This window comes from Suillus plorans, assembly GCF_016647745.1.
Source record: "Suillus plorans strain S12 chromosome Unknown HD556scaffold_14, whole genome shotgun sequence".
In the NCBI taxonomy this organism is placed as follows: domain Eukaryota; kingdom Fungi; phylum Basidiomycota; class Agaricomycetes; order Boletales; family Suillaceae; genus Suillus; species Suillus plorans.
In genome coordinates, this window is record NW_024537398.1 from 195,176 (window position 1) to 207,741 (window position 12,566).

Genomic DNA, 12,566 nt, shown 5'->3' on the forward strand with positions numbered 1-12,566 from the left:
AAGGAACCATTGAGTACAGCTTTTTGTTTCGGTGTAAATGATGGGCGGGAATTGAGCGGGACAGTAAAAGACTGAATGTGTGGCCCCGGGTTATTCCGGGGGCCTCAGACGAATGATCCACGTTGTGAACTTTGCATCTCATCATCCGGCGAGCTAGGTCGATCCCTGCACATTAGATAATTTCTTGGCAGAATCAAGACCCTCTGATACTGTATTGTCAGTACAGGTCGCCAGGAAGCTCCTCCGTGCTCATGGTGCGTCTTTTAGAATCGCTAGAAAGCTGACTCGGATACACGTAGATTTTCCAATGATTCTCCGCCCACACTGCTGTGTGAAAACTCCCCGACTGCTCACATATGGTGAACCTGTCTCTTGCTTCCATTTAATCTTCCCTGGCTCTGTAACTCCTATATATCTTACCCGACGGTTACTTCGATGACGCCTCCAACTCTCGAGTCCGTCGACTTCCACCTAATAGTCTCTTTCAAGTCGAACTTGCTACTAGGAAACATGTATCCCAAAGGCTGATCTTGCGATATCACTCGGACAGCCCTACCTCCCTGCGTGCGTCTCCTTCATACCGAACCACTTCCAGTATTGCGCTACTCGAGCGGTTCTCAACAGCAAATTGAGAGAACTCAACTACCATCTTTGCGTCCGTCGTACCATCTGAGGCCTGCCCACTGAAGGAGAACGGGAATAGGAATATCACGATCAGCATATTGCTACTCCCTTGCAGCTCGTCAAGTGTTCTCGGAGGGAATGGAGGTAAGATGGAATGATGACGCAAATTCGTCCATTATTACAGGGTATCTGACAAGTTACCTCAGGCTTACTGACCTGGTCCTTTGGGTATGTAATGTCGCCCAGCGTTTAGCTTGCTTATTCTAACAAATCTATAAGTCAGGAATCAATATCGCCACACCGATGAAAGGGAATGACTGTTTTCAGGTAAATTTATTAGACGTTTCAGCATGCAATGTGGTACGAGCCCAGGCAGCTGACGCCAGCGGCAACATTGTCTAGGGCTATGTTTCTTTCAAATATATTTTGCAACATGAAACAACCTGAAATAAGTACCACGACGAAACTTGGGAATAAATTAAGATAGAACACGCTCCCTACAGAATACCCGCCGATTGTAAGTCACGTCGAGCATCGCCCATACTACACGCTATAGCTAGTTTCCACATGGACACGCTCTTCGAAAGCAATTGAAGTCATAGCGGTTGCTGCATCAGAGTCAGCCACTAGCTTAGCATGATATTCTCGAATGTTAAGGATGAGGCGTGGTCCCAGTATGAATACCTGCACGGGTTCCAAGATTTGCACGAACCCAGTATAAAGCTGATCTTCCAGGGAATATCCGTTCTATAGGAATGATGAATCATGACTGCATGTAGAGGTTGGTGACAAATCAGCATACCGTGAAGATTACTGGAGAAAAATGACTCATTTGAAACGAAGAAACTGCAACAAAGCTTGCACGTACAGAACTTCAGCAAAAAACAAGAGAACCACGTTCATATTATGAACTTACCTCGCAAAGTAACTAACGTGAGTTTGCATTAACACCGTGTAACAGTCTCCGATAATACTTCTTGTTGGGTTTCGTCGCAGTTCACGGAAGTGTTTGACAGCAATCCAGGCTGCAAGACACAGTGAAAGGACCTCCCATACAGTACCAAGTATCCATGTAACGGAAGCCAGAAATAGGGAATCTCCCGCATAGTCAATCATGCACTGATGGGTACCAGAGAGAACGAGTTCCTCTGGTATTTGTCAATGAGCCTGATACACTCGAGCATTTCATACATAATTAAAGCTCACCCCCTGAAATCTTCATTATTATCATTAAGGTCATCACTTCGAGGGCTATTCTGATGGCCAAAAAGACCACAACGAGAAATATCAGCATCTTTCTAGATTGCTGATACATTGCGTGTAACCGAAAGATCATGATGACTTGCATGATGTTTCAATCAAGTTAATATTACAGAAGTGTATAGCTCACCGCCCAGTATTGCATTTCCAACATCATTCATCCAAGCAAGTGTATCGTTTATCACAAGGCCTGATAATCGAGCAACATTAATTATCAATCACAAGCTTGAAATAGACTCACAACTGTGGCAAATGTTATATCGAACCAACCGGTTGTTCGAAAATCTCACTCACCCCTACATGGTAGTTCAGTTGTTTGAACGAGAATGGAAGGAATCAGTGTGGAATACGCACTGCATCTGTCGTTGAAAATGTTGGAACAGCAACTGTACGCTGTCGATCAGAAGAAATAAACACGGTGAATGGGAGGACACATACACGATATGGTCATCCTGATTATGAGAGATGGGTAGTGAGCGCAACACCAATTGCTTAGCCTTCCTAACGTACACAGCATAAAATACTCCACCATAGCGCACCTAGGATGCTTTAAGGTCAGTTCAACTTGCTAAACACAGCTGAAACACAAGTTACATACAATGACATACAGGACGGTCGTCAGGGACCAGCGTTGCCTCTGCCGCGAATTAATCATGGTATATTGTTATATGATGCGGGAGTGCGCTCACCAAGATCAGTTCAACCTGTAAAACACTCTGAGTGAGATGGCTGCCCTAGTAATGGATGATGGACCTACCTCTTGTCCAAACGTGAGTGCTGGAAACACCACAGTAAGGATGTTAGTGGTTCTTTCACACTTGGCCTTGCTCACCCCAATCGTATATTACCCCGACATAGGCAGCAACTGCAATATCGCACCCGAGGATAATTGAATCATCATGGACATCATGCAGCTAACTCTCTACGAACCTATGAAATAGCTGGAAACACGATATGAATTGATGGATGGCCACCAGGTGGGATCATTCGAGACTACGGTCATACTACGAGAGGATTGGAAGTGAGGGGGCGGAGGTCTTAGTGGACGTACAATGATTGCATTTGTGCTTGATATACCACCAATGACCATCTAGCGCTCGTAAGTCCTGACTTATGGGGATTGGGCGGGTCGGTACAAATAAGTGACCTTAGACTCAACCGCACTGCGCGCGCAGTGATCAGCTGAAAAACAGCAAGTGGGTTGCCATATCCAAACGTACATACTAGTCTGTGAAATATGTTTGCGCATGTATTTTTTGACGTAAATGAGGAGGCAGTGATCTCACTAAAGTGACAGGGTTACAGAAACTAGTAAGTGAAGCCTCATCTAACGACTTACCTTTGACAGCATTGTAGTGTCTTGCACAACGAGGGCTTCATTGCTTGACAACGAAGGTTTGCCTATAGTTGGTGATAGTAGTATATATATATCGACGGTTTCTGGGTATGATGATAGCAGTCGTACTATTAGAGTACTCCCCAAGTTATGATGATGACTTACAAAAGTAGCTAGTATGAGCACATCTAAGTTTGGTGTCGCCCCAACAATAAACGAAAGCGGCTAGATGATTTTTTGAGATTTAGGTCTATCGATATGAAGATAGCTGTAATGAATGACATCTGATTGATCGAAGAAAGTATTTCAGCATGAATCCACGTATGAGAACAAAGGGCATCCAGGGATATCGATGGGATCACGGTAGAAGTTGATAAATCCAAAGGCAGTGACTCACGCGGGATGTTCAACGCCGCAAGAGATCAGAGAACTGCCTGTGATTTCGGCAATGTGATGGTGCGGTCTTCAAGGCGTTGGTGACATTACGGGGTTCGGTCTCGGCTCATCAATAATACCGTGTCTATCCAGACCAGATCATTGATCTGACATTGAGTTTTAAACGGCGCCCAAGTTGACCTCGTGGGTTGCTCGCCAGTGATAGACATTGTCTCTGTAATTGTGATGCGATTAACGTCTGTAGCGATGAAGGCAGTCGTGCAAAGCAGGGGGGAAGGGGCGGTTATATAAAAGAGGAGGTTAGTTGTACATAGAAAGAATGATCAAGGAATGGAGACAGTGAGAAAAAAGCGATGAACAAGGGACGGTGATGCGTACATGTTTGGATGCGAAGTTAAGGACAAGAACAGAACCTTTGGTGGATATGATGCTGGAGAAATGCGACCCACCCGGAGAGTCCAGACAGCGAGACTGACTCGGAGGGAGGGACCCGCGGACGAATCAATGACGGCCACGTTTATGTAATTTGAAATTGCTTCCCACAGTAGCTGGCACGCTACAACTAGACTAGTGCTAGTACTTACTGTTGCCGAACCCCGATCATGTCAGCCTATCCCAGTACTCCGACTTGAGTAGTTAGGTGTTGTGGCATCCCGGTCTTTCAAAGTCAAACCGAGGCCAATTGAGCAAATCTAGATCTACGGTGAGCACCCCGCCCTTTTCAACTGTTTTTTCCCGCTAAGCAAGCCCATAGAGAACCGGATCCGTACAATCTTTTAGCTCAGTGCGAAGACCCTGACGCCACAGGACTACTCAACCTTCGACAACTTCTTCAAAGAAAGTGAATATCATCCCTGCTGCATGATCACCCCAAACCTCGCCTCTGCCGCCACTCACTGTCGCGACGTGCCGCTCAGGCTGCCGGCGTAATTTTCAGCAGGCTAAAACGGCTCGCAGACAAGGTTCTTATTCTAAGGGACACAGGTGAATCATGTGGTTGAATCCTTGTTGCACAGCGACCTGCTCACACAAAAAAGGTCATGACAGCATTCTATTCCTTCGCATGGCATTCCCTCGGTCACACATGCACTGACAAACATAGATGCTGTCAAAGCAACGATAACGACGAGTAGGGAGAAGCGCATTTTCTGTGTGAGGTGATATGGGATCTTCTGAGGGGGATATCTCTGAGGATGAGGGATCATTGTAGGACGACGACCAGCTTTTATATCCTGCATATGCTTATGGGCACGATTCTCATCGATTTGGCAGATCTGTTGTCACATGGAAGAAATTTCGGCAGAACCTGCGGGAGCGTATTCAATTAACAACGACAATTGAATTCCAACCTGCCTGCAGGCATTGACAATTCTCTTCTTCGTAACCACGGAACTCTCGCTGGAATCACCGGTCTCTTGTCCCAACTCCTCCCATAGCCCTTATCCCACCCCAATGATCGAGCACCCAATCGCTTCACCTGTCGTGTCATCAACTATACTGGACAGACGTGAAAACAGAAACGTGACTCACTGCCACACTAGAAGTAGCATACAAAGAAGATCTACCACGCAGGTAAGTTGTTGGGTCAAATATAACTCACTCATACTTACACACAGCGCCCCATCAGCGCAGCCCGAGCACTGGCTAGGAAGAAAGCAGATGGGAGGACATTTTTTTTCACTGACAACGTCAGTGGCAGATATCGAGGCTATCAAAGCAGCAACGATGACGAGTATAAAGGGGAAACGAATTGTTCGTGAGGATATGGGATTCATATCTGAAGGGAACGTAGGAAGGCGCCTTGTATGTATGTGCGGAATCTTGTCCTTTATGGCAATGTCGAAGTACTAAGTCCACCTGAAATCCCCTTTCGAACTGATGTACCTCCAATTCCAGCCGATTGCCACCTAAATCTACCTCGTGAAGCGGGTCTATTGGCAATTTGACGTGGAATGAGACGTCATCTCCCGACGCAAGGTCAATGCCAAGCGTATTGCCACCTATAAGACCTACCTTGCGGAGTAATGTCTACCAGCAATTTGGCGTGGAACAAATTTTCATCTTGCGAAGCCAACTCGCAACAAGGACTGATCAGCTTGTTTGGAGTAGGACCATTTTTCACTCGTTGAATGCAACAAACCTATGTGATGCAGCAGCCTGTCGTATGACATCCCACCGCGAGCTAGACACATCGTTAGATGTTCGTAAGTACGAGAAAGGGTAAGACCTACATCAGTTCGTGAGATATGGAAAATTCGACGTTTGAACACGAACTGAACAATGTTGCAAAACTCAGTTATGAATCACAATACCCCTGACATGTGTCAGAAGCTCGAGAGTCGACATCCTCCCTTGCCGAAGTTGTACCGCTGCCGACGAACAAGAACCGGGAGGCGTATGATCGAAGAGATGAAAAAGATTGTTGAGAGGTCGTTGTGTATGACTGACGAAAAGAGGAGGAATTTGCCTAAGAGCGCAAATCGATATGTGGCTGAATGGCGTATTCTGAGCGGGTAAAGTAAGTCGGTTAAGAAGCACTTGTCGCCTACTCGACCACGTCGAGCTTTGGTGGCATTATCGACCATCAACGTTTCAACACGCGGCGCGTGGCACTGCATGGAAAAAATCTAGAGATGTATATTATACTTCGATCTTGGGTGCATCATCCAAACGACTTGAATGATTTGATCTACTTACAGTTTTTTATACTCGTATACGGCTACGACAGCGGTAAACCAGGTAAGTCGTCATTATTAGTCCCGACCCCAGGCCGGTAACAATAGCTGCCAGCGCATCGCCAATCCATCCCTCGTCTTACCTCCGTCCAACATCAAAGAACCATCGTTTCATGAGCTGGGAGGCAACGGCAATCGTCTTATCTTCGTCTTCCCACCCTCATTCCCCTTCCTCTTCGATACGATCCCTATCAACATCTCCGATGGTACAATATAATAGACGGGTATTGCCAAATGGGCATCGAGAACAGTGTAAAGAATGCATCTTTGGGACCGTGCAGATGATGGAGGCGCACGCAGCCTAGGTCCTTGGTACCAGGGTGTCTGAGCATTGAAAAGGCGATAGATGCGATGGCTCTTGCAAAAAGAGCTCTGAGCAGAGAGAGAGATCGCGGAAAGATGATGAGAATAAGAGGATGTGAGAGACGTAGGATTCTTGAGCATACACGTCGCCTAAGCCTTGCGTTGACAGAGCTGAGTCAGACGGATGAGAGAATGGAAGGCCAAGGGAATCGAGGACGTTTCATCTTCGAAGCCGTCACTAGGTGGGTTATATGCTAGAAGACATGAGGTCAATTAAGTCAACGGTTCGTCGCGATAGATTCCGGTACTTGAACGTTAACGTTGAACGCGCCTTCCAGGAGTGAGATTCGTGTGAAAATTTTGACTTAGCACGTGAAAGTTTTGGTGCACAACCTGCGAGTTATGAATTTCCTGAAAGAGACGGAGCCTCACGATCAGTTTCACCTTGTAAGTTGTCACGCCAGCTGGGGTGAGAGATTTTCACGAATTTGCTTGATATATAGACGGGACGAATATCGCAACATTGTTACGTCATTCTGCATACGAGTTCCCGGAGGAATTGAAGGAATCATATGAACTTGAAGATACTACCTCTGGACTTGAGCCGGCAGGCTCGAGCATGGTCACCTGAGATAGGTTCAGGAGTCGGACTCACTAGCACTCTTCGGAGTTTTTATGCGACTTCCGTCCGTTGGCTCGCGCATCTCTTACCCCTCAAATTAAGGGCTTCCACACCGTGATCTGGAAGTTCGGTGGCATCGACGAGGGGTCTTGTTATAGTCAGAAGCGCCCGCTCTCTTTTGTTTCTGGTCTCAAAGAATATTGATGCATGCGACCTTAGCTTCAGCAAGAAGCCAGGGTCTATTGGCGATCTGACGCTTATTCATCGAATCGCCCACACATTCTTGTTTACTCGCTGAGAACGCCGCGAAGGCTATCACTTCATCGAACATCTCGGTGTCGAGAAGTCAGTTTGGAGTTCGCAACCTGACAGGCCCCGTTCATTTTGTGTTGCGTACAACACCTTCCTCATCAAGGCTGTCGAGGACAGGGGTGTCTCAGAGAATAACTTTGAAGAAGAACAAGACGCATTGACTCAACCAAAGATATTGGCATGCTTTATTGGGGGTGACCCACTCCCTCATCCATGCAGGACACGCCACGGCATCCCGGGCATGGCTGCTGAAGGTAAGCGGTGCCATAAACGGATCTCATGTAGCGCTACGCTGAGTAATGGACGATTGACTTGTTACTGTCAGGCGGAATCGAACGTAAAATGGAGAAATGTATTTGGACCGTTGAACATTATCCTATACGTTGCAGATGGGGCAAAAACAGAGACTTCGACTCGCACAATCTTAATTTGCATATAGGACAAACCACATCCAGAATACTTAAAGTGTCAATACCGGGATTACATAGGAGTTTCGAGTTTCTTGACGAATTGGCAGAATTTTGTAGGTGGTTTTTCGTACGACGGGCCGTTGAATTTAAAATTGCCTCCTTCAGCAGTAGCTGTGCGCGATATCGACGATCTTTTGCCTCAACTGTCCAAATCGCGAAATATATCATGTATCAGTAGTGCCACGATGAAACTTGGCTTAAAAACTAATGCTCTGCAGAGTACCCGACAAATATAAATCACATCCAACCTATTTCCTATGCTACACACTACTGCTAGTCGACACATCCACGAGCTCCTGGAAATAAACTGAAGTCACGCCACTCGCTGTATCAGAGTTGGCCATGCTCTTAGCGTGGTATTTTCGAACACTGAGTATCAAGCGCGGTCCCAGCACAAACAACTGGACGAGCAAGAAAATCTGAGTAAGACCCGGATAAATCTGACTCGCGAGTGTAAATGGGTCCTATAAAAATGATGAACTGCGGTTACATGCATAGGTCAGACAGATCGGCATACCGCTGAGACAGCTGGAGACAAATAACCGAAGTTGAAACAAGAGACAGCAACAAAGCTAGCACATGCAGGACTTTAGTGGAAAGGAGAAACCCATTCACATTATGAACTCACCTCACGAAGTAGACCACATGACTCTTCGTTAATGCCATGAAACAGTCACCGATAACCCATCCGGTCGATGGTCGTTTCAGTTCACGGAAGTGTTTTACAGCAATCCAAATTGCGAGACACAGTGCGAGGACCTCCCATGCAGTGATGAACATCCAATACATGGAATAAGCAAGACTTGTGTTATCCACAAAGTTAACAAAGCACTGGTAGGTGCCGGAGAGAACAAGCTCTTCTGTTATCCGTTAGTGAGCCTAGGGGATTAAGTCTTTCATCCGTAATTATAGCTTACCCTCTGACATACGCATCGTTATTATTGTTATGGATACTCCATTGCCGATGGTGACAGCCAGGAGGACGACGGAGAGAAATATCAGCATCTTTCTGCGCTGATACATGGCATGCAACCGAGCGACCATGATGACTTGCATGGTATTTCAGCCAAGTCAATATCACTGGTGAAATGCTAACTCACCGCCTAGTATTGCATTCACGACTGTGATCATCGAATTTGATACAACGTATATGATATGGCCTGGAAAATTCAGTTCGTGATCAGCCTCGGAAGACCACATACTCTACGCAAACTCACAACTATGGGAGTCATTATACGGAACCAAGGAGATGGTAAAGGACTTACCCCTATATGACAATGCAGCTGATTAGACGGGAAAGACCGGTATTGGTGCGGAACACTCACCGCATCTGTCAAAGATATTGTTGGAACATATACTGTATGCCATTGATCAGGCGAAATAAATACGACGGTGTATATGGGGAGACATACTCAGCAAGCCGATGCTGATGAGATATGGTTAATTAGCACAACGCCAATTACTTAGCATTCTAAACATACGCTGCATATACTAATCCAAGGTAGCGTGCCTAGGAAAATTTCTGGTCAGTACAACTGGCCGGCAGACCACAAGGGATAACCAAGCTACATACACTGAGATACAGACCGGTCATGAGGGACCAGTGTTGCCTCTGCCGCAAATCAAATATTGGTTTTTATGATGTGGGATTCTGCTCACCCAAATCAGTTCAACCTATCAAACCATCCTTAGCGACATGGCTGCTCCGGTAATGATATAAACCTACCTCATGTCCGAATGTCAATACTAAGAATGCGATGAGGACATTAGTAGGTTCTTCAATGCTATCTTACTCACCCCAATCGTACATCACCCCAGCAGAGGCCGCAACTGAAAAAGGTTAGATCGAGAAGTTACTACCTGATTGGGTTTCACGAACCTATAAAATAGCTAGCGATACGATACGAATTAATGGAGGGCCACCAAACGGGATCGTCTGAGACTAAAGTCATACTGCTCAAGGATGGTGGGAGGGAGTAACGAACGTCAAGATAGTGGATGTGTACGATCGCGCTGTGCTCACTCGATACTGGATAATATACCATCCTGCAGTGCTTTTATAGGCCATTATGGCTTAGGCACTGTCATAATTGATAGAGACACGTAATGTCACATGGAGTCGAGTAGAAAGGGGAAACCGTTTCAGTGGGCTTTGATCGAACCAAAGCTAGTTGTGAAACCCTGTCAAAAGCACTCCGCCGTTAAAAAAAATTGGAATAAATCAACTGTTGGTAGATGTGAGCGTGGTAACTTGTCCCAAGATACCAAATATTCGCGAGAATTTTATAGTCTATTTGCGCGATCCATCGGACGGGCCCCGACCCCGTGATATGATCACGCCGAAGTATAAGTGAGCATATCGAGAATTCCTGCCGTTCCAATCATCGTCGACAAGTATAAGCAGTCTTACCACTTCGCTGAGCCACTGACGGTTTCCCTGGGCATAGAACGCGCGTAAAGCCTGTCAAGATATCACCTACTAGTATATATTGAGAAATGCAATGTAGGGCAGGTTCAAGTGGAGAAAATAGACAACTCACTTGTCTGCTAAATGTCAACACAGGGTTTTCACATCGATGGCAAACATAGCCAAGCTGTATTGCGAAGCTGTGCAGTAACAAACCATCGAGTGCGTAGTCGGTGATGATGCCATCATTCTTTTAACTCAGCCACTAGGATAATCATCATCCGAGCCCCATTGGCACAGAAATGGGAGAAGATAAGACCCGGATAGCTTGTACGTATGTTGTACCTGGCTAGGCTCCATGGCCGAGGAGTCGGCATCAGTAAAGAGCGGTAGTAGACAGACTCTCGCGAGCACTCACAATAGGCACGTACTAGTAGGCAACCGCTTATAACGGTGATGATAGGGAGAAATAACCAACTAACCAAAACTGTTCTCTCGCCGATCAATGATCATCCCGACTCATCCCCACTTTCTCCCCACACGATATTGCATTTAGACTCCACCGACCTCCGAGTTATTTGAAAATGACGCAGAGGAGGTAGCCTGACTTTTTGGTCGCAGTGTTCCTGGGACACGTGTAGAATTGTCTTCACCTCGCTGGCCCGTAGTGGAACCACATAAATCCGACCGGGCTCAGCTGTAAGGTGAATGTGCCCGGTTTGGGCGGACTCCAAGTCTGTGGAGTCTGGGATCATCGTTCATCCTAGGCCAAGCGGAGTTTAGATAACACAACTGCCTAGGCTGACACGCCGCCACACTGCCCGTCGCTATTGGACAACTGCATGGCGAGTATCGTGAGTCTCCCGGGTCATTGAGCGAGGGATCCATATTAAACGTCTCGAGAGTCGAGAGCAAGGGTTAATACAAGCTCTCCATAAAATTACACAATACCGGTACCGTGACATGGCAATAAAAAAGTAACCGGCACGATAAGGAATATGTATTACATAAAAATACACATTTATAACGTTAACCCAACTCCGCATCAATTCGCACTCTCCGCAAGTCCCTCTTCACGCACGACCACCCCTCAAAAGTCTTCGACAGCTCCTCCTGAATACGCACCTCCATCTCTATTTGCTTCTTGCTCTTCTTCAGCGGCGGGGGGTCTCGGTAATGGTATTAGAGGTCCGTTGGTTGGGGGTGGAGCGGTGCAATGTGCGAAAGTATCATTCACGAAGGCTTCACCAATGACGAATATAAGGTTCCAATTTGAGAACGGTGGATTTGGGTTGACGCGCCGGATGAGCGCTAGCTCTCAGTGATATTGGAGTTGAGATGGGAATCTTCTGATGGAAATCGGGCACCTTGGTTAATTCAGGGATCGCAATTCAAATTCCTTCTTGGGGGAGGTCTTCGTCACATCAGGCAAATGGCAGCTTTGCATTGTGGAAAGGAACGCCCGTGAATTTAAGTAGGACAAAACATTGATTGAAAATCAATATAGGGAGAGCCGCTGAAACTAAGTATTTAATGGGTCAGAGTCCTGGCCGTCATCAGCGACACATTATTACTTATGAGAGGTTCACGTCCTCGGTGGGGAGTCCGCACTTGACTGGTAGTAAATGAGGCAGTCTGAATGAATGACGCTGCAGAATCATGATCAGCCAGCCTGCGGTACAGCCCATTCAGCTTGAAGAATTCCTGACGCTGTGGTATCTTTTCCGGGCCTGTAGAAAATGGGGTTCCGCTCAAGCCTCAAGAGGCCGCTTTGGTTTGAAGCAATTTGGAGAGTTCGTAAAGCATCTTCGTCTTCCCTGTCAGTGGCAATGACAACAGTGTCATGTATCAACTTCCGGCCACTCAGCAGTAGTCCTACTCGGTACAGACCATAGTGTATATCGGACCTTCGAAGGCTATACATGGCACATTATACAATTTTCTGAGCGTCTACCCGCATACTACGTACGATGGGAGCTGCCAAAACTCGACACAAGATGAGATTTATACATTACTAACGTATATATGCACTGTATTGAAGGTATACATGCACGTGATCGCGTGTAAGTAAGAAATTCCGAGCCTCGCTCAGACTCGGACC

At 46.5% G+C, this 12,566-nt stretch overlaps 2 protein-coding genes across 2 annotated transcripts; both read right to left on the bottom strand.

The window, feature by feature from the left end:
• Window positions 1–866: 866 nt before the first annotated feature.
• HD556DRAFT_219273 (uncharacterized protein) lies at window positions 867–3,463 on the bottom strand. The gene is made up of 16 exons (XM_041309927.1): window positions 3,224–3,463; window positions 3,105–3,169; window positions 2,936–3,047; window positions 2,815–2,888; window positions 2,717–2,749; window positions 2,642–2,661; window positions 2,574–2,588; window positions 2,483–2,521; window positions 2,395–2,423; window positions 2,323–2,336; window positions 2,235–2,270; window positions 2,015–2,074; window positions 1,831–1,965; window positions 1,541–1,772; window positions 1,427–1,481; window positions 867–1,371 (listed from the first exon to the last, which is right to left on the bottom strand). Exons 1-16 carry the CDS (start codon window positions 3,262–3,264, stop codon window positions 1,168–1,170), a joined length of 1,164 nt encoding a protein of 387 aa, XP_041162918.1. The 5' UTR covers window positions 3,265–3,463; the 3' UTR covers window positions 867–1,167.
• A 4,814-nt stretch (window positions 3,464–8,277) lies between these two features.
• On the bottom strand, window positions 8,278–10,428 carry HD556DRAFT_219982 (uncharacterized protein). The gene is made up of 14 exons (XM_041309929.1): window positions 10,082–10,428; window positions 9,938–10,011; window positions 9,856–9,888; window positions 9,785–9,804; window positions 9,718–9,732; window positions 9,632–9,670; window positions 9,540–9,568; window positions 9,471–9,484; window positions 9,380–9,415; window positions 9,159–9,218; window positions 8,976–9,107; window positions 8,687–8,918; window positions 8,576–8,630; window positions 8,278–8,522 (listed from the first exon to the last, which is right to left on the bottom strand). The coding sequence occupies exons 2-14, from the start codon at window positions 10,008–10,010 to the stop codon at window positions 8,319–8,321; spliced, it is 942 nt and encodes a 313-aa protein (XP_041162919.1). The 5' UTR covers window position 10,011; window positions 10,082–10,428; the 3' UTR covers window positions 8,278–8,318.
• Window positions 10,429–12,566: the final 2,138 nt, after the last annotated feature.